General features: G+C 43.3%; 1 protein-coding gene across 6 annotated transcripts in view; it reads left to right on the forward strand.

The window, feature by feature from the left end:
* The window catches only part of KTN1 (kinectin 1), a 71,906-nt gene that overhangs the window by 39,381 nt on the left and 11,016 nt on the right, over nt 1-21,509 (forward strand). For 4 of the 6 annotated variants that reach the window (XM_032187869.1, XM_032187871.1, XM_032187870.1 and 1 more), the window contains exons 14-37: nt 16-106; nt 434-502; nt 1,257-1,294; nt 1,402-1,492; nt 3,891-3,980; nt 5,077-5,111; nt 5,251-5,341; nt 6,232-6,300; nt 7,189-7,226; nt 7,902-7,992; nt 8,161-8,229; nt 9,854-9,891; nt 10,510-10,600; nt 10,696-10,773; nt 11,682-11,719; nt 12,734-12,824; nt 12,942-13,010; nt 13,425-13,462; nt 14,429-14,519; nt 16,530-16,616; nt 18,459-18,548; nt 19,654-19,734; nt 20,165-20,254; nt 20,342-20,434. In XM_032187869.1, the coding sequence (XP_032043760.1) occupies nt 16-106; nt 434-502; nt 1,257-1,294; nt 1,402-1,492; nt 3,891-3,980; nt 5,077-5,111; nt 5,251-5,341; nt 6,232-6,300; nt 7,189-7,226; nt 7,902-7,992; nt 8,161-8,229; nt 9,854-9,891; nt 10,510-10,600; nt 10,696-10,773; nt 11,682-11,719; nt 12,734-12,824; nt 12,942-13,010; nt 13,425-13,462; nt 14,429-14,519; nt 16,530-16,616; nt 18,459-18,548; nt 19,654-19,734; nt 20,165-20,254; nt 20,342-20,434 (1,747 nt within the window). The remainder of the gene's footprint in view (nt 1-15; nt 107-433; nt 503-1,256; nt 1,295-1,401; nt 1,493-3,890; nt 3,981-5,076; nt 5,112-5,250; nt 5,342-6,231; nt 6,301-7,188; nt 7,227-7,901; nt 7,993-8,160; nt 8,230-9,853; nt 9,892-10,509; nt 10,601-10,695; nt 10,774-11,681; nt 11,720-12,733; nt 12,825-12,941; nt 13,011-13,424; nt 13,463-14,428; nt 14,520-16,529; nt 16,617-18,458; nt 18,549-19,653; nt 19,735-20,164; nt 20,255-20,341; nt 20,435-21,509) is intronic. The other 2 variants (XM_032187872.1, XM_032187874.1) reach the window with 1 other exon arrangement.

Consider the following 21,509-nt stretch of genomic DNA (forward strand, 5'->3'; position numbering starts at 1 on the left):
TTCTCATTTGTGCAGGATTGCAGAAAAGGACAAACAGCTAAAGCAGATGGAGGACTCATTAGGCAACGAACACGCCAATTTAACCAGCAAGGAGGAAGAGCTCAAGGTATAATAAAAGAATGTGTAAATGCCAGCTGGTAGAGGGACAGGCTCGCTGGATGTGCATATGAAATGAAGCCTGCGAGGCTGCTGCTGTCTGGATCTAGAACCAGCTCCTTTGGCTGCAAGTCTGCTGATCTTTGCTCTTCCAGGCAAGACCAATGCATGATGCTGGAAAGTCATTCATAACAAAGGTTGAGGCTTTTCCTTGTTATTACCTCTAGACTATCACAAAAAGCAACCAGGGATATTTTGCACTGAAGAGTGGGCATGCTTGAAAGACCATCTGTATGAAAAATGCAAGTGTTTCTTCTTCCTTCCTTTCTTCCTTCAGGTATTGCAGAACATGAACCTGTCCTTGAAATCAGAAGTACAGAAGTTACAGGCTCTGACAAATGAGCAGGTAAAATAGCTGCTTGATTCATTAAAGACTTCATTTAAGTCTCTTCCCGCTGTCTAGTTTGTCGTAAAAGCAAGGGCAGATCTGCTGTTCTGAGTGAGCTGTGCTTAAGCCCATTAAGGGTGTGAAGTTACAGAATAGGGTTAATATGTGATATCCTTGAGTTCTTGTAGCTGGTCAGAGGCATGCTTCTTGTCCTCCCTTCTTCACCAGCTACATCTGTTTCTTGCTTGGACAGCCAAGTTAAGGAAGCATTTTGCTCGTTAGGTTTATCAAGATTTGCAGGGTGCAAAGTGCAGGATGTTGCACAGGAGCAGACACAACTGTGGTTGATTATACAGACCTGGCAATTGCACGAAGGGCTTGTAAGCATCCATCTGAAAAAGCAGAAACCAAGACTACACAATGCAAACCTTCCCTGACAACAAGCGTTTTTAGAACCAAACAAAATGCCTTTCCCCAGCTACTGCTGTGTGGCCTGTGCATTACGGAGGTGGAAATGTTGTGTTTAATTACAGAAAATCCTGTCTGTTAAACGAATCCTTTCCAGATCTTCTCCCCTTTCATAATTGCATGCTTGCCTGGTATGTATTGGTGGTGTAAAAGTGCGTAACGACAAGCTCACCCCTTTCACTTGCTGGTGAGTCATGTGCTGAGAGGCCAAATGACTTGTTCTAGCTTTTTAATACTGTGGAATGAAAGGTTGATTGAATCATGTGATGTATCCTAAGTCTGTGTTAATCCTCTTTATATCTAGGCTGCTGCTGCACATGAGCTAGAAAGGATGCAGAAAAGGTAAATAAATGGCTCTGGCATTTGATAAACAATTTTTATCAGTTTTTTATGTTCTTTTGAATTGATGCTTTCTCTAAGACGTATTTAACTGTTCTGCTGTGTCTCAGCATTCACATCAAAGATGACAAAATAAGAACTCTTGAAGAGCAGCTTCGAGAAGAACTTGCGCAGACTGCAAACACAAAAGAAGAATTCAAGGTAAGATGCAGAGTAACTACCCTTGTGCTTATTGACAGCAAGTTTTCCAGACTTGTGAGGTTGTGAAGCAGTTCATACGATGTTGATTTGTGACACAGAGCTGACTTTCAGGTGTTAAGCTGTGTTACAGCGTTCTTTTTACATGGCAGGAGCACTGTGGGATATCAGAGTAGTAGCAACAGACTGTGCAGCTGAGTGAGAGACGTAATTCAAGTCAAATGTAGTTGTGAAGTGAGGTCTTAGAAACGTTCAATAAAAACTATTGCATTTTTTCTGCATTCTACCCCCTAATGCAACTTCCAAGTCCTTGGTGGGAGCTTTTATTGCTTGGGTTTTCGTGCTGTCAGATCTTTTTTTTTGTAATTTTTTTCCTGTCAAGGTAGGTGTAAAAATGCTTATTTTCCTCCTGCCGGTTTCCAAATTGTTTCTCATAAGGTAGCAGCTAAATTGCCAAAGCTTTTAGTTCTGCCATCTGGGGTCTGCAAAGCAGAGCTGCTACTTGTTCCTAAGCGGTGTACACAAAGATCAACTTAACTCTTCCTTGCTCTCTGCCACCTTAGGCTTTTTCTTCTGAACTTTAGCTTTAGATCCACCTTCTGTGAAAGCTGGTGCCTCAGTTGTCTTAACTCCTTTAAAACCCACGTTGGGCAGCGCTGTTTTTCTGCTGCTTTGGGTGAAAAAGGTCACTGTCTGAATCTCATACCATGTTGGGAGGTTTGCTGGTGATGATAGGGGCCAAGGCTTCTCTAGAAGTCGTGCCTCATGGATCTCCTAGAGGTCTTTGAAGCTGTTAGCAGGCAAGTAGTGAACTTGGTTCACATATCGAAGTTGCATTTTGGAAGATGTTTTGATGCGAGTCCCTTGCAAGGCGTGTAGTTTCTCTAGGTTGTCAGAGAGTAAGAGGGGAAACTGTTCCCACAGTTCATATCTGGTCAAAGAATAGGTAACAAAATAGGACTTCAGATGGCTGGTTTTCACGATAAAGCTATCATCTGAACCTTCAGGGAGATGTGTGCTGGATGTGTAAGCAATTGAGAAAGGGGAGTAGGAAGAAGTGGCAGGTTTATTAATAATGTTTGATTACCTTGTGTGACTCCCAGGAGTTGCAGGGGGCTTTCAAGGTGGTGCAGTGTTTCAAAATGGCAGGCGAAGTGCTGAAAACGAATATGATGAGGAATAACCTGAACTTTCCTCGTGGAAAAAGACCTGAGAGGTGTTGTGGGTGGTTATGTGCTGAAATGAGCTTGGTGCTCTGTAATGGCCAAAAATCAGCTGGCAGAAATTTGGTCACTTCTTAGGAAGTGAGCAGGGACCTGGGTGCAGATGGTTGTTGTTAGGATACTCTGGAAACCTATAGTGTACTCTCAGCGTGGATGTTCTGTGCACTTCTAATCTCTTCTCCCTGTCTTTGATCCCAAACAGAAGTCTGCCCTGGATGCTTCTACCTGAGCAAGTGTTCCTTTCTTTCCACATACACAAGAGGGGAAAAAATGAGCTCAAAACAGCAATTTGTTAATCCTCACCTTTGCTGTCCCTTCCTGCATGTGTTGTCCTTGTAAGGCTTTGGGTCTGAGCGTTTCCTCTTGTGAGCAGAGGGCTTTACTGCAGGCTGAATGAATTCTTCACAAGAAGGCTCCTGATGAGAGCACCGACCGGTGATATTAAATGGCACGACCTCTCCGGTGTTTTGTGTACTAGAGGCTGATTTTCCTTCTGGCACCTTGTGCAGTGATCAGTTGGTGCCATAGAGTGTTGCAAGTTGTATGATGTCCGCTGGGTGAATTGCTGCAGAGAGCCACGCTGGTTCCTGGAACCCCTTTTCCCAGGAGCAGCGATTGTACATCTGAGTTGTCAGCCTTTTTGCTAAGGGTTGCTTCATTTGTTGCTCTGAGAGGGGATGCTGCAGGGAGGCAAGGGCTGTGGTACAGCTGCTCCTCTTCCTGAGCTCACGCTCAGACCGAAGTGTGGGAGCTGTGCAAATCTCTGCTGCCAGTTCTTTGCTGTGCTTCATAAATGTTAAGGCAGCTGAAGAGAACCAGGGAGGTGATCCTAGACCATTGGATTTGCTGGATGAGTGCTTCATAAAAAGCAGCTATCAAATCTGGAGATGCTGCTGATGCTGCTTCAGGAGGAAAATGCAGTTTCTCTTGTCTCTTACGCCTGGTACTGTCTGATCCTCTGCCAGGGAATAAAGATGGTAACAGCTGAATTCCTTATGGGAACATAAGGACAGAAGTATTAATACAGAAAGGCAAGGAAGATGGGGAAAGGACTCTTTGTAGTCTTGTAGCTTCCAAAGAACTCACTGTAACAACTTCTGTGTTATTTAATTACCTCATTGCCATTATGAAAATGTAGCTTGGGCATGCAGTTCTGAACTGATACGTTTAAATTTCAGGTTCTCAAGGATCAAAACCAAACTCTGCAAGCTGAAGTTCAGAAGCTGCAGACTCTCCTGTCTGAGCCTGTGCAGCCAGTGCATGCTGAGGTTGTATCAAATATCCTCTGTTCTTTTCAAGTTCTTAAATGTTTTCTTGCTAAGCTGGCCAGAGGGTGAGCTGGTTGATGTGCAAAGTCTGCATTTTAGGCATGCATGGGAAGTCCACGTTGGACAGCTGTGGCTGTCTTCTAAATCTAGTCAAGAGTAAGCAAACAAAACGCAGACTTTTTCCTCCCCTGAAGAATGCTAGCTTAAAATAAGGAAGGACTTCTTTCTGCAGCCTCTCCCAGTTTTAATGTCGATTTTGTGGAATACAAAAACCCCATGAGCAACCAACCCTCCTGGGAAGAAGTGTTCTTGGTCTGTAAGGAGACCAGAGTAAGATCTTAACACTGTCTGTGTTCTTCCATCCCAGACTGAATTCTCAAACTAGTAGTAACCAACGAATGGACCCGTGGAATGGAAGAAAACTCACTGTGGTGTATTCCACCCCCCTGCCTTGTCTTCCATCTTTTTCCCCATGGTGCTTGGGAGAGCCCTGAACACCCGTGACTTCATACCACTGTGGAATGAGCTTCCTGAAACACAGTAGAAAGACTTGCAGGGCAGGAGACTTGTTTCCTTTTCAGCCCCATGTTGGTATCTGCCAGTCTGCAGTAACCTGTCTGGAGTGCTTCCCTGTCTTCTGGCAGATAACCAGATTTGCAGCCCTTATTCCCCTAGGACTGGCTGGCTTAGTATCATGTCTGAAAGCTGATTTTTTTTTTTTTTTTTCCTGGGAGCTGGTCTACATTTCTTGTGTAGTCTCTTGCAATGCATCGCTATTGGTCTCTGAGAAGTCATAAATGCTCTGTTGGGTGAGCCCCAAGTGGAGTTTGTGACTTTGGGAAATGCTTAAAGGAGGTAGATCTTTTGGGTGCTTGTTTGGGCTGGATCTGTGCCTCTCCTGAAAGACTGACATCTTTTCTAACCTTGGTATTAGACCCCCATGCTATGAAGATATCCTCCCCCCTTCTGTTTTCCCTGCTGGATTGCAGTTCAGTAACTAAATTTAAGGGGAAGTTGATACTTGTAGTTCTTTTTGTTGTTAAAATCCCAAACCAATTGGTCCAATTAGTGATCACCCTTCTATTTTGTTTAATAGGCAAACAAGGACTTGATAGAGCAGATGGAGAGAAGGTAAGAAACTATTTTTTTTTCTTTTGAATCAGAGGATAAAACAGGGATCCAGCTCTGCTGGCTGCAAGGTTACTATTGATAGCTAAACTGCCTTTAGAGGTTAACGCTGTTTTCCTAATACTCACTTTTGATTTCTCAGCATGAGAGAGAAGGACGATAAAATCAAGACAGTTGAAGAGCTGCTTGAGGCAGGACTCATACAGGTGGCTAATAAAGAGGAGGATCTGAAGGTAAAATCCCTCATATTATCTTTTTATGGGGAAATACACTTTGCACAAGAGCTCTTAATCTGCATGTTTGAGCATTCATAGCGCAGTCTGAGATCATTCCCTGCGAGTAGGAGAGGCATATCCCGGAGACAAGGTTAAAATCTATTTGGTAACAGAAGCTAAGCTGATGGTATACAGTAAGCGTTTGTCTCTGCCTAGTCTAGAGTAGATTTTACTGGTGTCTTTACCTGATGTCTTTTGGAATAAATTTTGCCCTGCATCTCCAGAACGGTTTGATGTAACCTGTAACAAATCTGTCCTTAGAAAAGGGGTATTTATAAAACTTGGCACTGTGGGACTATTGCATCTTTTTACTGAATAATCTGAAGTGCTAAACGAATTGTAAACAAGTGGCAATTTGGGATGATGCTGAAGGTGTTTCCATACTCTTATTTGTTTAAAAAAAAAAAAAAAGCTAGCGATGAGAAATCTGGGAAGCAGTACAAAAATCCCTGTTTGTTTTCAGCAGTGTTTTTGCTGGAATGCTATGTCCTGTCTGTCTGGACACAGTAAGACAATTTTCTCTTAGTGTTCCTAAATTCCAGGTGCATTGCTGAGGCCCCTGGGAGAAGTTGCACACTAGCAAACTGTCAGGCTACCAAACAGCCAAAAACGCGAGCACATCATCTAGATGTTTCCCTCCACTTGCTATAGGTTGAAGTGTTCCTATAGATTGAAGAATAATTGAATAATTATTCCACTGAATAATTTGGCTTCAACTGCTGCAGAGGGGGGTCTCTTTCAGGCTTTCAAATAGTCTTTCACTTGCTCCAAAATTATTTTTCTGTCAAGCTTAACACTTTTTTCCCCAATAAATGAGTCGTTCATTATCTGTGTGTCTGCTTTCAAAGGCACTGCATACGGAAAATTCATCCTTGAGAAAAGAACTTCAAAGTCTGCAAATTCAGCTATCAGAGCAGGTAATACTTTTCATCTAAAACTTTGATTACACCTAAACTTAAATCTAAAAGGATCTTGCTGTGGTTGCAAAAGTCAAGGGAAAAAGGTGAAGATGTCTTTGAAGCCTGTTGGCAAAGCATCCTGTTTTCCTCTAGTGTTGGCCTGCAAGCTGATATTTCTGTCAAACGCTTCCTTTGCATAAGTGTCAGAAGTGTGGTGGATCCAAAAGTTCCAGTTCAGCGGCAGCTCTGAGTTGATTTTGTGCTACGTACTGAGAGGCTGTAGGCTGTGTTTTTCCAGAAGCCTAGTGCAACAAGCATGGCTGGTAGGAAGCTCATGCTGCGTTGCGTTTGTATATTTGGGCTTTCTAATGTCCATCTGTAGTTGTATGGATGTGACTTAGCCCACTTCTCTTTGTCTCTGTTCAGTGACTATCATAGTATTCCATTTTTTGATATGCGCTCAACACTTATCAGGAAGTGCTTTTCCTCAATGTCCAGCTGTGCTACGACAGCTCAGGAGAGCACTTCTAGAAAATCATTTTGAGAGAGCAAAAAAAAAAAAAAAAAAAAAAGTATGAATGAATAGCTATGGAGAGTTGTACAATGCCAGTATGAAAAGGTTAACTGGTCAGATGCAGGTCCTGAACCTCAGCCTCTCCTGGAAAAGATGGGGTGGGTGTTTTGTTCTGTTTTGCTGGAACTTGTCGCAGACCCAAAAGTATTGGCTTGCTGGATACCGAAGACCAATAGTTAATTTTGTAGGATAAAGGGTAGATAAAATCTTTTGGCTGCTACGTAGTTTACCTGGTGCCAAAGAGCCCAGGCTCTTTAATGCTTTATGCCTTAGCACTTGTGCATTGTTTTGCTTTCTTCAGTTTTTCTAAATTAAAGATCTGTTTCAAACAGGTTTCCTTCCAGTCACTGGTGGAAGAACTCCAGAAAGTGTAAGTTACTGCGCCAATTTACTTTCTGATCGTTACTTCTGTGTGGTTTTATTTCATGACTGTGTTTTGCTTTCCTGAAAGAATTTGCTTTTAACTGGGTGAAGTGTGCGTGTATGCAGCAGGAAGCATCAGGGCTTTGGAAACATGTCAAGTCAGATCAATACCTTCTGAAAATCCAGTTGTTCCTCTGCTAAGCAATTAAATTCATAAGTCTAACTTAGACTAGGCAAGGGATTGCTCTGAATTGTCAGATAATTGTTTTTCTGCAGTAGGTACTCTAAAAGGACTGAGCTTGTTTGCGCTTTGTGTGTGTGCATTTGAAGTTAATAAATTGCTGGAACATCGAGTGAAGGCTGAAGCTGTGTGTGTGTCATTCCAGAGATGATCAAATTTTTGTCTAAAAATGCAAATTAAGGTATCTATTAGTATGCGAGCTACTAGTTACATAATCTAGTATGTTCTGTGCTATTTCCATCTTATTTCTCTTGCTTTTTTCTCCTGCTTCTTGCTTCTGGTGTTGGGACTGCAGTGAGATGTAACTGCAATAGTGGGAAGTCCCATGATGGTTTCCAGAGGCTGGCAGTGTGATGTGATGGCAGAACCAAATCTAGTATTTTTATGCTCACCTAGCACACTTGTTCAGCCACCTAATGTTGTTCCTCTGTTCTTGTTCAGGATCCATGAGAAGGATGGAAAAATAAAATCAGTGGAAGAACTACTACAAGCTGAAATCCTTAAAGTAGCAAGCAAGGAGAAGACTGTTCAGGTATCTGTCTCGATACCTTGCGATACTTTTCCTCCTTTCTGTGTCTATGCCATTAACTACCATTTATTCGTTACTGCATGGCATTCTGTAGTGACGAACTTGTAGCGTCCATTTTTTTTGGTGGTTTTGTTTCCATTGTCCAATCCTGTCTGTTTTGTCATTGAAAAGGCTTTGACACAGAAAATAGAGGCTCTGAAAGAAGAAGTAGGAAATTCCCAGCTTGAGATGGAAAAACAGGTAAAATGCCTTAGTGCCAGAAGCGTGGAAAAGACTTGCCTTGGATGCACTGCTCACTCATTTCTGTTCTAGTTTTTGTTTCACTGAATGTCATTGGATACGGGAACTTTTTAATGTAGAGCTATACTTTTCCTTGGACGTGAAGCTGTAAATATGTAGTGTAACTGCTACTGCCCTGCAGAAACCACCTTCCTATGGATGCCCGAGCTTTTTGGACTTTTATTGTGAGATTTGGCTATTCTTGCCAAATAATTGACAAAGCACTTAAAACACTGTAGCATTAGCTCTGTCCGGGTATGGTGTATACTGGATGTACTGTCCCAGCAGTAAACACGAAATCCCAGGACATCCTTTGGGGCTGAGACTTCAGAAATTTCCACTACTGACAGTGCTTCCCCTCTTGTTGGTCTTTTTCTCTGTTGCTAGAATACTACTGACCTAAATTTTATTTGGTTTCTGGGTAAACCTAAGCCCATTATCTTTCCAGTGTCCAAAGAAAGCCTGTCTTGGCAGAGGGAGTTTTTACTCTAGCTATCAGGAATTCAGAAATGGAGGACTATTGGCTTTTTTGGCATGCCTGCTGTCTAGCATCTGAAGCTACAGGAACCCATGTTTCCTTAGGGAGCCCATTCTGCAGGCAGCTTAATCCATCGTGCTGGCAGGAAGCTTGCTTGCTTGTTTGTCCGGGGGTGCGTGGCTTTTTTGGTCTGTGCTTTTTTTCATTTTTTCTAGCTACATTCCAACATGTCACCCACTTTCTGTTTTCCTTAGCGTTAAAGTTTTGTCCTTTTTTAGGCAAAGTTTCGTAGAAAGTGTTTCCGTCTTGGGCCTCTTTTTTAAGACAGATTCCCAGGAACTGGAGGAATTATTTGTGTGTTTTTTCCTTCCCTGGAACTGACTCAGAGCCCAAAACAAAATGCATTTTGGAGTTGCTGTCCCTGGAAAGCTGCATATAAGGGATGTCTCCTCCAGAGGTGGTGTATATGCACCTCTGGGTGTTCTGTGAGCAGAACAGTGTTTTCTGGGAATGTCTAAGAGCTTGTAGAAGAGGACTAAACTAAATGTGCTTCTTTGCACCATCAGTATCTACACAGATAGCCAGTCTCCAGTTTGTTAGGCTTCTGTACAAAATTCAGAGGGAATATTCCCACTCAATCTTGTTTCTTCGATTCACATTCAATCTTACAATGGAAACTTAAAAGGGGCACTGACATTGCAGAGTGTGTCTAAAAAGCTCTTGCTTCTATAAAGATCTAAATGACCAGAGGTGATCTCTGACTTGAGCTGCAGTTTGTGGTGAGATGGTTGTCACCAGTGTCCACTTTTTCCTTTGTTGCCTGCAGTGGAACGGTGCTATGGTTGGCCTGCTTGCGTTCCCATTTGCACTGTTTTCCTTTCTGCTGTGGAATTCCCGTTTTAAATGTGATGAAAGTAGATAGTGGAGACGTTTGGCTTCTCATAATTTATTTTTCCACAAAGAATGTGTGTTTATGCTTACATGACTGCAGTGAATTGTGCCTATTTCAATAATATTTATTGTTCTTCCCCTATTTCTGTCTAAAGTTTGTAGCATTTGTGTCTCTTTCAATGTATATTGAACTGAAGTACTGATTGTTTTCTTTAGGTGTCGATTACATCACAAGTTAAAGAACTTCAGACTCTGTAAGTACAGTTGTTAACGTTTCATCTGCCCTGTGTGCACCCCTCACTTCCCTGCTCCAGTCTATTTTAAAGTTAAAATGTTCAGGAAATGAGCCAGGCTGGTCACACCAATTTTAGTATACGTGAATCCTTAGTACATTTGCTTGATCCTGTCTGAGACAGCTAACAAGGTGAAGTATTCTGTGGCTTTCTGGGCCCAAATTAACCTACGTGGGTTTAAATTCAAGTCAGAATAGAAGCATATTGGCAAGGTACTGTGTCAAGCTTGCTTTAGTAATGCCTGTACTGTAGCTGGGTGGATAAATAAGAATTGAATTGCCAGGGTCATCAGTCCCTCACGTCCCTAGCTGGGGAGGAGGATGGAATTATTTTTAGGTGAAGAGAGCACATGTAAGATCCCTGCAGTGTATGTTGGTGCAAAATCTGCCTGCTCTCACTGATCAGTACCATTGATTAATGGCAGCTCCTGCTAAAACTGAAGTGAAAGCCTCACATTCATTTTCAGCAGGCGAATTGTGGTTGTACCTTTGATCACATAAGCGGCTGTGGTTTGTTACAAGCTGCAATGAGTAAAAGAGCAGAGGTTTATTCTGTGTCTGTGTGTATGTATTGGTACAGGTTGAAGGGGAAGGAAAATCAGGTGAAAACCATGGAGGCCTTACTGGAAGAGAAGGAGAAAGAGATCATTAAGAAAGGAGAATGGCTGAAGGTAAGCTTTCTTGGTATCCTAGGGAAATAAATTCTGTCGCAGTATTTCTGCTTGTGGAAAGGCTACATTTACACTTCTTGTTTTTTTGTCCAAAGGGTCAACAGGATACAATTGCACAGTTAACCAGTAAAGTTCAGGAGTTAGAACAACAGAACCTGCAACAGCTCCAACAGGTATGGCCTGCAGAGGGGATGGGATTGAGGGGGCTGCTTGGTTGAACGGGAAGATGCTTGTTCTTTATCCTCTACTGTTCTTACAGGGTTTGTTTGCTGTACAGAGCTATTTTAAATTCTACTTGACTAAATTGGTAGAGTCTACAGCATTGAAAGCCTAATAGTTCAACTGTGCTTATCCAAAGCAGGTGTTGCACAGTTACTGAGTTCTGAGAGCTTTTCTTTAACTCGGATGATGCTGTCCTTAAAGAGTAGCCCTGGTCTGGAGACGTTAAAGCTCGTAGATGTAGGCATAGCTGTGTCCTAGGCACCTTCTTGACACACTGAAGTAGTGTCCCTGCAGGGGTATGGGTCATGGTGGAGCTCTTGCCGTTTGTGTGCATAGCAGCTTACATGGAAGTGGCTAAGCTTTGCTCTGATTTCTTCCTGTCTGCCTGTTCCAGAAGTTGCAATTGGCTGGGATATTTTGGCTTTTGATTTTCTTCACTCAACTTGAGAACAGTTGATAGGATGTTCTCAAAGCCAGGTGTAATTGGAGAAATCCTTCCAATAGGGCGGTATTCCCACTCAGTTTGGGTTTTGGTGGTGATACAGGGGAGAAGCTGAGCTACACTCTTATTCTGCGTGGATGTCTAGACAGGCCTTTATCCCAGGGGAAAGGTGGAATGGAAAGAAACTGGCTGGTGCAAAGTTTGTGATGCTTGGTGTAAGCTGTGCTTCTGAAATCCATGTGTTTAGATATTCTTGGAGCAACGTGTGTTTTGTTATGACACAAATTTGCCAGTATTTCCTTGGCAAGTGTCTTGCAAGCTGTGTGGCGCCCCTGCAAAGCGTTGCTGTTAATTTGAAGGCTTCACTGGCGCTGTTTGTGCAGTCAAAATGAGATTGGGATTTGCTTTGTTTTTCAGGTGCCTGCTGCATCCCATGTCCAGGACCTGGAGAGTCTGTGAGTATGCTTAGTAGCAGTTCCCCAAGCACCTAATGATAACATGCACGCAGTGCTGGCATTTATATTAAATTGGAATGTACGAGAGTTTCAAGGATTTTATGGGCTTTGCTAAAATGAGGTGTTAGTGCTGATGGACGCACACTAGCCAGCACGTCTGCTGCTGTGTATTAGAGCAAGTGTCTGGCGTCCCTGCCTGGTGTAAGTAGCAGTGTTCATACGCTTTGTAAGAGTGAGTGATTGCTCAGGACTCTACTAGCCAGTGAAACTGCTGCTCCTTTTTGCGTCCAGCAATAATTTCTTCTTCTGTTTAGCAAGTTTTTTACAAAGAGTGTGGATTTAAGTACCTGAGAGTTGGTAAAAAGCAATGAATAGTTTGCTGGTTTCAGTCTGAGATGCGGTGACCAGCTTCCCAGCTCCTGTTTTATAAAGAAATGCAGCACGAGTTCCCTCTGTTTTGACTCTGCTTTGTCCGGCTGCTCTAAGTTGCAGAGAGCTTGTATGTGATTGTGCCAAAAGAGACTCTGTCTTCAGAGCTGCTCTTGTAAAGCACTGCCCTCCAAGCAGGGCTCCTGTACAGCCTGCTCATGGTGCCTAAGGCAGCCTCACCTTTGGGAGCCTGTGCCTGGCACCTCCTTCAGAGCCAGCTGGCTTGGAGGACTCGCCTGGGGAATCAATTGCTCCTCTCCCACTACTGCTCTGACTGAGATCAGTCATGACTAAGCCCATTTGCTGATTGACGCATGAAATGACTGGCTTGCTTCACTCCAGTTCTTAGCAGGTAAGTGTTTGCCATACACGTTCCTGCAGCTGGCACATATTTTGGATAGTTTTCTTGATTTAGAGCCATACTCTAATGGCTGCTTCTCCATGTGGCAGCTGATTATACATAGCATATGAAGCTTAGTTGTTTTCTGCTGTTGAAAACTTTGTCCCAGCTAGCGTCTGTCTCTTAGTATCAATTTGTATTTTAACTCTTTTTTTTTTTTCTTTCTTTCCAAAACACCTCTGTAGTTTGAAAGAGGAAAAAGAACAAATGCAGAAGTTGAAAGCCGTACTGGAAGAAAAAGAGAGAGAAATTGCAAGCCAAGTAAAACAATTGCAGGTAAAGCTTCAGTGGAAGTACCTTGTGATGTAAGGGGGAGTGCATCTACTCTGTGTGTGTGTGTATAGTTATCTGTATACATAAATATATAAAACATCGTGTCTCTTCTTTAAATAGGACGTGCAAAAGGAAAATGAATCTTTCAAAGCTCAAATTCAAGAATTAAAACAGGAGAACTGCAAACAGGTACAGCTTCCAATTGCATTGTTAACTGAGCGAAGTCAGCGGGCTGCGGTAGCCTGTGTGGATTCATGGAAAACCAGTAGTTGCATTAACCATGCAAATCCAGGGACAGCTGCAGCGTTGACTTGCAGTAAGCCAGCTTTTCTGGCTGTTGCATATCTGTCGCTGCTTCCCTTTAATGTGTGGCTTTGCAGCCTTGTGCTGTTTCTTATGCCTCCTGTGTTCTCGTCTAGCTTTCTACCCTGTCTTTACACACTGTAGCACAGCCAGGGTTCTCCTGGCCAAAGGAGGCTGGGCAGGACTCCCTTGAAGGGGAGCTGAATGCTGCAGCAGTGCTTGATTAACGAGGCAGAGCATGCTCTCTGCGTCACTCTTTGCTGCTGATCTGCTCCTAATGAGTTTCTGATCTGTTTGTAGGCATCTCTGGCTGTCCAAAGCGAGGAGCTTCTGCAAGTGTGAGTACTGCCAGAAGTTGAATGCAATAATTAGTGCTTCATTTCACTTATTGCGTGGAGAATTTAGAGTATGAAATACATGCCAACTATATGATAGACTTAGGTGTGAAGTGGCAAGCTAAACAAACAAAAACAAGCAAAAAATCAGCGAATGTCTTTAACATCTAATAAAAATTGAACATAAAGATTCTGCTCATATTAATAATCTGCGGCTGCAGTCTTCTGCAAGCAGTGCTTGCTGTATCTGTTACGGTCACAATGTAAGCAAGACACGATTGATTTAATTTTAGATGCATGCTAACTCAGCTGTATGTCTGAAGAGTTAAATGTTGGCGTTTCAAGTAAGTGACAAGCTTTTTTTTGTTAGACCCTCAGCCACGGAGAGGGCTCTTGTTCATATCGTGAAATCACCTGGTAGAAATTTGTTCCCAAGGAAGGTCTTGGGGTAAAAGGATGCTATAACGTCAAGATGAAGTGCATTAAAGCACTGTGTGGAAGCTAATACCACGCCAGCTTATACTGTGCTACACAAATTGCCACTGTCATGCTTTCTTTGCTGGCTGAATTATTTTTCTTTTAAGTTAAGTGACTTATAAATTGCGGGCTAGGTGCTTGAAAAGGAATGCTTTTATTCAGCAGGCAATGCCTGTTTTGTGGCATTGTGTTAGCGTGGGCTGGCTGAGTTATCCTCGTCTAATGTGTTGCCTTTCCATGGCCTTGATAAATGTGTGCAGATGCCTGTTGTAAGCAAACAACAGGTTTACAATGGGCTTTGCTCCGACAGCCCACAGTTCACAGAGCAGTAGGAAGCAAACAGTGTTGCCAAGTGGTGAGAGCAGTTTTTCAAAGGGGGTATGTTGCTAGAAGAGAAGGCAAGTTAGCATATGTGAAAGGGCAGCGCTGCTTCACTTGAAGTGTCTGAAATGTCTCCTGACTTGTTTGATTCTTTTTTTTTTGCCAATTCAGAGTTGCAGGGAAAGAGAAGGAAATCACCAGTCTGCAAAACGAGCTCGCCTGTCAGAGAAATGCTTTTGAGCAACAGAGGAAGAAGAACAACGTAAGAAAACTCTTCCCCCCCCTTTCCCTTCAGAAAAGAAAACGGCAACCTTCCCCCAAACCTTCATGCACAACACTTCTCTCAATGCCTAGGGTGCTCTGCTAAGAAATTTCTGACGATTGTCTGCCATACTGTGTCCTCTGGACACTCCTCGTTTTTCTTGGGAGTGAATAAGCATCCCGTAGTGCTCCAAGTTGTGCCAGCTCCATGACTTCGTGCTGAATTGATGCGAGGGAGGGGACTGGCTGGAGGACACATCCTGCAGCAAGTTCTCAGCCTTGGATTCTGCCTCGTCAGCCCTGTTCAGAAACGTGTCCTTTCCCAGGGGAAGGAGAGGGGGTTAGGGGAGGGAGGGTGGGAGGATGAAAGGGCTGTGCTCTGCCCGACTTGTGTTTGTCGTGCGGGTACAAGGGAGGAGGCGCTACCTTCAGGGCTCTCAGATCTGCCTCTCCCCACTCCTGGGAGCGGATAATCCTGCTCTTCTGTGGGAGGCAGCGGGCAGTCAGCCTTCCTTTGCAGCAGCCACTGACGGCGCAATACAGGTTGTTGGTGGGTGAAATAGAGAGCATATCTTCCACTAGAGATCTCTGAAGTACCTCCATGTAACACATGTGGAGGGCAAGAGAATGGCATCTTCAAATTAGATGGAAGAAAGCTGTTAGAATACAGGGGTTTGGCTCACTTCTCTCTCTCTCCTTGATAGCCTATAAAACCCGCTGAATGCCACGCAATGTGCCTTATTGCTTAAAAGTGAGATGATATAAATAATGCACACAAGGAAAACATTGAGATTGTGTGTTGCTTTTGAGCAAGTAGCATTGCTTAAGAGCTGAAAGAAAGTAGGGGGGAGGTGGCTGGGTCTTAAAAAAGAGGTGAGCTGGAAAGGTAGAAGTTGTGTGCTTCCTGTGGGCTCCTTTCCAGAGGAGCTGCAGGGTCGCAGTGCCCTTCATGGTGCAACCACAAACCTGGTTACTGACAAAGGCACACCATGTTTATAGGTCCCAGCTTGCCACACTGCAATTTTATCCAATTTTGTTTTTTTAGCCTGTGAAACAGCTCTTAGGACAGGCAGGTAGTACAAGGAAGTGGTTAAGAAAAGCCAGCGTAGGTATGTGCTAGGATTCGGATGCCTTTCAGAAACAGTCCCTCGCTGAGGCAGGTTGCTCTGAGGGTTTGGAGGAAGAGGGAAAAAAAAAAAAATCCAAGTCCCAAGCACTGCAATCTCCTCCCCACGAGGCCCACGGTCCTTCCTAGAGAAGAGCTGTAAGGCATTTACTTTTCGTGAGAGCTCTCAGCCCTATAACTGCGCTGCCTTGTGGAGTACACGTTTGATGACCTTGCCAAGAAAGACGCAGCACGGCGCTGCCTTGCTTCCCTGCTGGTCTGGTGAAAAACCCCAAAGCCTTCCAGGAGGGCACTGGTGAGCCACCCAGGGTTTTTTTTTGGGCACAGCTGTGTGGGTAGGTACTGCGAGAAGAGGCCCTGAGCTTTGTGTTCCTGCAGTCAGCCCTGGCTTAGTAGGTTCGTGCTCAGGCATCAGGATCTGCACGGGCAGATCCGGCTGCACCATCAGGGGCATAAATGTGTACACCTCCATGTGTATTCGGGTTCACGCTGGGTTCTGCAATGCGACATGCCTAACACTCTGTCGTGTAATCTGTGGTTTGGTGTCTGTGTTTCTCACTACTTTTGGAAACTTCCCTCTCTCTTCTTACAAGTGCAGTCAAAGTGTGGGGTCGCTAGCACGGTAGCTCTGCAGCCCAGTAGCACTGGGATCGATTTTGGATGTGGGGGCAGGTTGGGGAGAAATTGGCACTATTTCATTGGACCTCGTTGAACATGACACTTGTTTTTTGCTCGTGTATGTCATCCTACCCAGCAAAACCATCCCGCAGTAACCAGCATTTAAATGCAAATGGTGGAGTGTGATGCAAAATATATCTCTGAAGTAAAAGTGGAAACGGTTTCAATATTGGCTGAACTGAAATCATTCTTTCTAAAAATGATTAGGACCTTCGGGAGAAAAACTGGAAAGCAATGGAGGCATTGGCATCAACTGAAAAATTGCTGCAGGACAAAGTGAACAAGACTGCCAAGGTTGTAATGTTAACTGCTAGAAACGATACGTTAAGCTAGAAGCAGCTCTGCAGCTGTTTATTTTAAGTGGAATGGAGGCATTTTAACTTTTACTGCAGTTTAAATACAGTCTGTTCTGAGTGATCATTCATATACTCTCACCTCTGCTTCTCCCTGTCGTCTCCAGGTTTCTTTTTATTTTTTTTTAATCCTTAATTTGTGGGCATGCTGACTTTTGATTTGTTTGCATAATTGTTAGAGCTGTCGTGAATCACTTTGTGAGGAGTTCTGGAATAAAAACCGCTGGTGAGCAGCCTGCTTTCATCTGTTGGGCTTTCTCTGTGCTTGAATAAATTTATTGGCCCCACGTAGAATTAGAAGTAGATTATTATTTCAAAACCTGGGAACTCCTCAGGAAAACTTATGTCACCGCAGCTGTGAATTTCCTCCTTGAAACTATTTGAAGCTTGACAGGTCCCGTCAAACCCAATGCTTAAAATGACACGGGGCACGGATTGCTCTGGAAGGAGCTTGCATTTGTTATGAGCATGACTTTGTGCTAATTGTCACTGTGCAGAATTCACTGTGCATCAAAGTAATTTTAAAAACAGGAGGCAGGTAGCCAGGAGCAGACGAGCTCTAGTTTGGGGCTGCGTGTCTGTGTTTGGGAGACGTCTCTGCTCTTTGCTCAGCCCTGTGTCTGGGGAGTTTGTGTACCTGCTTTTGCTGTGTGCTAACGCTTGCCTGCTTTCTCTTGCAGTCCGAAGACTTCATTAAGCAGCCATTTGCCACTTACTGGTGGCTTCTGAATTGCTGAAAACTAACGCACCTCGCACAGCGTCACAACCTAATGTGTCTCCTGTCCGTTTTTGTCTCTGGATCCCAACCTACTAATGCCACCGATCTCTTGCAGCAGAGGAACTCAGAGCAGTAATACTGATGTCAAAGGAAAAGAAAAACAAATACTAGCAATGGAGGCTTGCTGAAAGCTGCCTTTGAGCAGGGGTTAGGTTTTCTGCACTTAAACTCACGCAGGAGCCTGGCTGAGCAGTGGGGTATGCCTAAATAAACCCACCAGCCACAAGCACAGCAAGCAAGTGTCCTGTGGCTGCTCTGCTCTTAATGCTAGATAAATTGTAAAGGAGCAAGGGATATGTGGTGCCCCTTGGCTCTGTGTATGTCCATTTGCAGAGCAATGACAAAAAAAAAGAAGATTTTCACACAGCTCTAATAATTATTTCCCATGTCATCCAACTTGGAGGAGGAGGATGTAAGGGTCTCCCTGTTAAGCACTTAATTAGAAATAATATTTAGAAGATAGTCTTGCTTTCTTGGCCTGGTTCAAATGTGCATTAACACAAAGTTTACTTTTGACTTAGTAATTCTCCATTTTTTATGTGGTGATGTTAATTTATGGTGACTTTTCCTCCTAAAATAGTTCTTAAAAGTGTTTTTTTTTTTTTTTTTTTTTTAAATACTGATTGACCCAACTTGTTTTTGAGGTTGCTCGACCAAAGTGGAAGTGTTGGTGTGATCTGTGGGTACAGTCACTCAACACTGTGTAGTTTGTGTTGTGCTGTGAACAAGTGAACGATGGTGTAAGTGCTCCACGAGCAGGCTAGATTGGAGGAGATCTTAATGAAAAAAAGCTTAAAAGTGTGAACAAATGCGAAGGCCAAATTCTGAAGCAATTTGCTGTCAATTTTGGAAGTAATTTAGTGGCAATTTTAGAGCCTATAGAGCCTTTCCTCAGTTCAAACCGCCTTTCTGGGTTAAACAAGTTTACTGTAGGTGTAGAAGAGGCTGTTGCCTTGTCAGTGGAGTGTGTTGCCCAGTTTCATGTGAGCTGTTTTCTTGCTTTAGGAGAGGCAGCAGCATCTGGAAGCTGCCGAAGTGGAGACCAGAGAGCTACTCCAGAAGCTGTTCCCGAACGTCTCGCTTCCTACTAATGTGGTAAGAGAAGTCTCTTCATCCCATACAGCTGGGGAGCTGGGGTCCCACTGTGCTGGCAGCCTGCACCACATCCCTGTGGTCGTCTGCTCCCCAAGGGTTTTCCAGTGGGAGGCGAATGCTTTCTGCTGCTGATACCCATAACTGCCAGCAGAAGAGAGGCAGAGATTAACTGTTTTGAGAAAAGTGTTAGGTTTGCTTTCTTTTTTTTTTTTTTCTTTAACCTCCTTAACAACTATTTCACCTGCGTGTGTTACTGTGTCTCTAACTGAGATGGTAAATTTTCAGGGCAGATAAAGTCTGCTGTATGTTTGCTCGCTGTCTGATGGGATGGGTATCAGTCTTCTTTGCCTGACAGGCAGATCTTTGCTGGCCTCTCTTTTCTGAGGGGCTGCACTGCCTTGCTGCCAGCTGATACAATTCAGAAGGCTTTGTGTTGTTCCCCGAGTTCCTTTGAAAGCCACTACCTTCCAATTTTATGCTCTCAGTGGCTTTCAGTTGTTTGCAAACAAAGTGCAGTGGGTTTGTGTGGGTTAGACTGTGTGAATGATGTAAAGCAAGGCTACAGAAAGTGGGGGTCTGTGTGATTTGTAACATCTAGAGGTTTTAAATATTCATTTTTAAAAGTATTCTCAAATGAATACTTTTATATCCTGAAGTTTAGTCTTGTGATGAACTAGAAAGTCCTTTTAAAATGGCTGTTTGTGTAAGGTTATAAAGCAGCCTCTGTAGTGAGGTTTCCAGAATTACACGGCAAGTGTCTGTTTTAATGGTTCAGAGACTTCTAGAAAAAGTTTCCGTGAGTGTTGAAATAGTTATCAGAGAGCCCTGACAATTGCAGGGAGACCTCAGTGACCCAGCTGGATTTTAGTGCTTCCAGGCCCCTGTGAACTGTGTCTGCCTCATAACTCTGTGCTCCTGGATTGCTGCCCATTGACTGTCTGCTGCGTACAGTAATAGCTGAACAACTGCTGTCAGGCTGCTGCTTAGCTCATGGGAACTGGGGGACTGAAACACTGCTCCGTAAGCCTGCAGCTGGGAGACAAATGTCCTCCAGATAAATGGATTGAGGTTACTTGGAGCTCTGACTGAATGCGTTTCCCAACAGAGTCACAGTGAATGGATATGTGGATTTGAAAAGATGGCTAAGGAGTATTTGCGAGGGGCTTCGGGATCCGAAGATGTCAAGGTAAGCACAAACAGTGGATGACTTCCTTGTGCATGGCATCGCATGTTTTCTGGTACAAATCTCACAAATTGTGCTCAGGATTGAAGTTCAAATTGGTGAACAGGCGATGAGATAATTGTTCTACAGCTACTTGCATAATGTATATTGGAAATACATTTGCATTTTTGAAAAGGACCTTGTGGAGTTGTGAAAACATTAATCACATTCGAAATGCCTGGTCCCTCTTTCAAGTAACTGGGGTGGTTTTAGGCAATGTGGAGTTACTGCAGTAACTTGTGGTGAACGTTGCACTTGCTTTTGGCATCCTTGTACACGCTGGAAAGAAAAACCTGCCAATGGGAATGCCATCAGCTTGCTATTTGAAATAAATAATAGGACTTAAATCTTCAGCTGAGATTGAACTCTTCTGGTCCCCTTCCTGCTTTTTCAGGCTATGGAGCAGAAGTTGAAGGAGGCTGAGGAGATGCACATACTGTTGCAACTGGAGTGTGAGAAATACAAATCAGTTCTGGCAGAGACGGTAAGCAGAATGCCTGGTCACCTGTGCCTTGTGATGTTGTAAGCTGCCTTTATTCTGCTGTAAGCTTTCAAACCACACTCTTTTTAGGAGGGGATTTTACAAAGGCTACAGAGGAGTGTGGAAGAGGAAGAAAGCAAATGGAAGATAAAAGTTGAAGAATCACAGAAGGAACTTAAACAGGTATTTCTGAAGACCTGTTTTTTTTTCAGTAGCCAGGCAGTTTCTGCTTGAAGTAGCAGAAGGTGTTTGAGAGCCACAAAGGCTGGTGTAGAACAGTGCTGGCTTCCTGGTTTGATGTGTGCATGACCAGCAGATGAAAAGGGTGAAGTCTGCAACCAGTATAATAGGAACTACTCCTCCTTATAGCAGAAGAATTTTTCTGCTGCAAGACTTTGTTTCATGCTAAGAGTGTCCATTAATGTGCCCAAAAATATAATTTTATCATCCTGGCAGCTCAAATTGTATTTCTTGTAGGCATCTGTTTTTTTTTCAAGTCCATTTGTGAACAGATACAGATTCTTTGTACTAAGGTTTAAGTATCATATAATCATAACTTTTTTTTTTGAAGCTGTTAAAATAGCACTTAATCCATTATGGTCAACTAATTACACTTGAAATTGCTTGCAAAGCTTTCCTTTTTAGGAGGGCTCTGTTGCTAGCACAAGTAGCAAGAAAAAAGACTTTTATGTTTCTTTCCTCATCTGGAGTTAAAGTAGGTCAAACTGTGTTTTTGAAAAAAATATTTCTAAAGTACTTCTGCTTAGCAAATTTGATTGCTAGAGCATGAGCCTGAAGCGAACATACAGATGATTTATAAACCTCTTGTTTGAGGGTCTTATAAAAGTCTCTCAGCTCGTGAACTATAGATGTGCTACCATCTGCTGTACTTGCACAGTCTGTAATAAGGCAAAATATGCTGGGTTTAGCTACGTGTAGTTCATGAATGGAAATATCTTTCCTAGTCACTTAACGGGGAAGGCTATTTCCTACCATGACTGAAGGACAGCTGGCTTTAGTCCTTATATCCCAAATCTTTTGGGCATCTAGGCTCTAAATATATGTCAGAACTTCTCACGTTGGGATGAAGTAGGAAAAGTGTCATAATGGAGACTCAGTACGTTAAATTATTTGAGTGAGCATCTTATTTTATTCAGTCACTGGTTTTTATCATCCCTAATATTTTTTTGAATCGTAGAAGCAAGTCTGTGTGTATATGGAGAGTTTGTTTTACACCAACTAAATGATGTCTCTATCT

This window comes from Aythya fuligula, chromosome 5, assembly GCF_009819795.1.
Source record: "Aythya fuligula isolate bAytFul2 chromosome 5, bAytFul2.pri, whole genome shotgun sequence".
NCBI classification, from domain to species: domain Eukaryota; kingdom Metazoa; phylum Chordata; class Aves; order Anseriformes; family Anatidae; genus Aythya; species Aythya fuligula.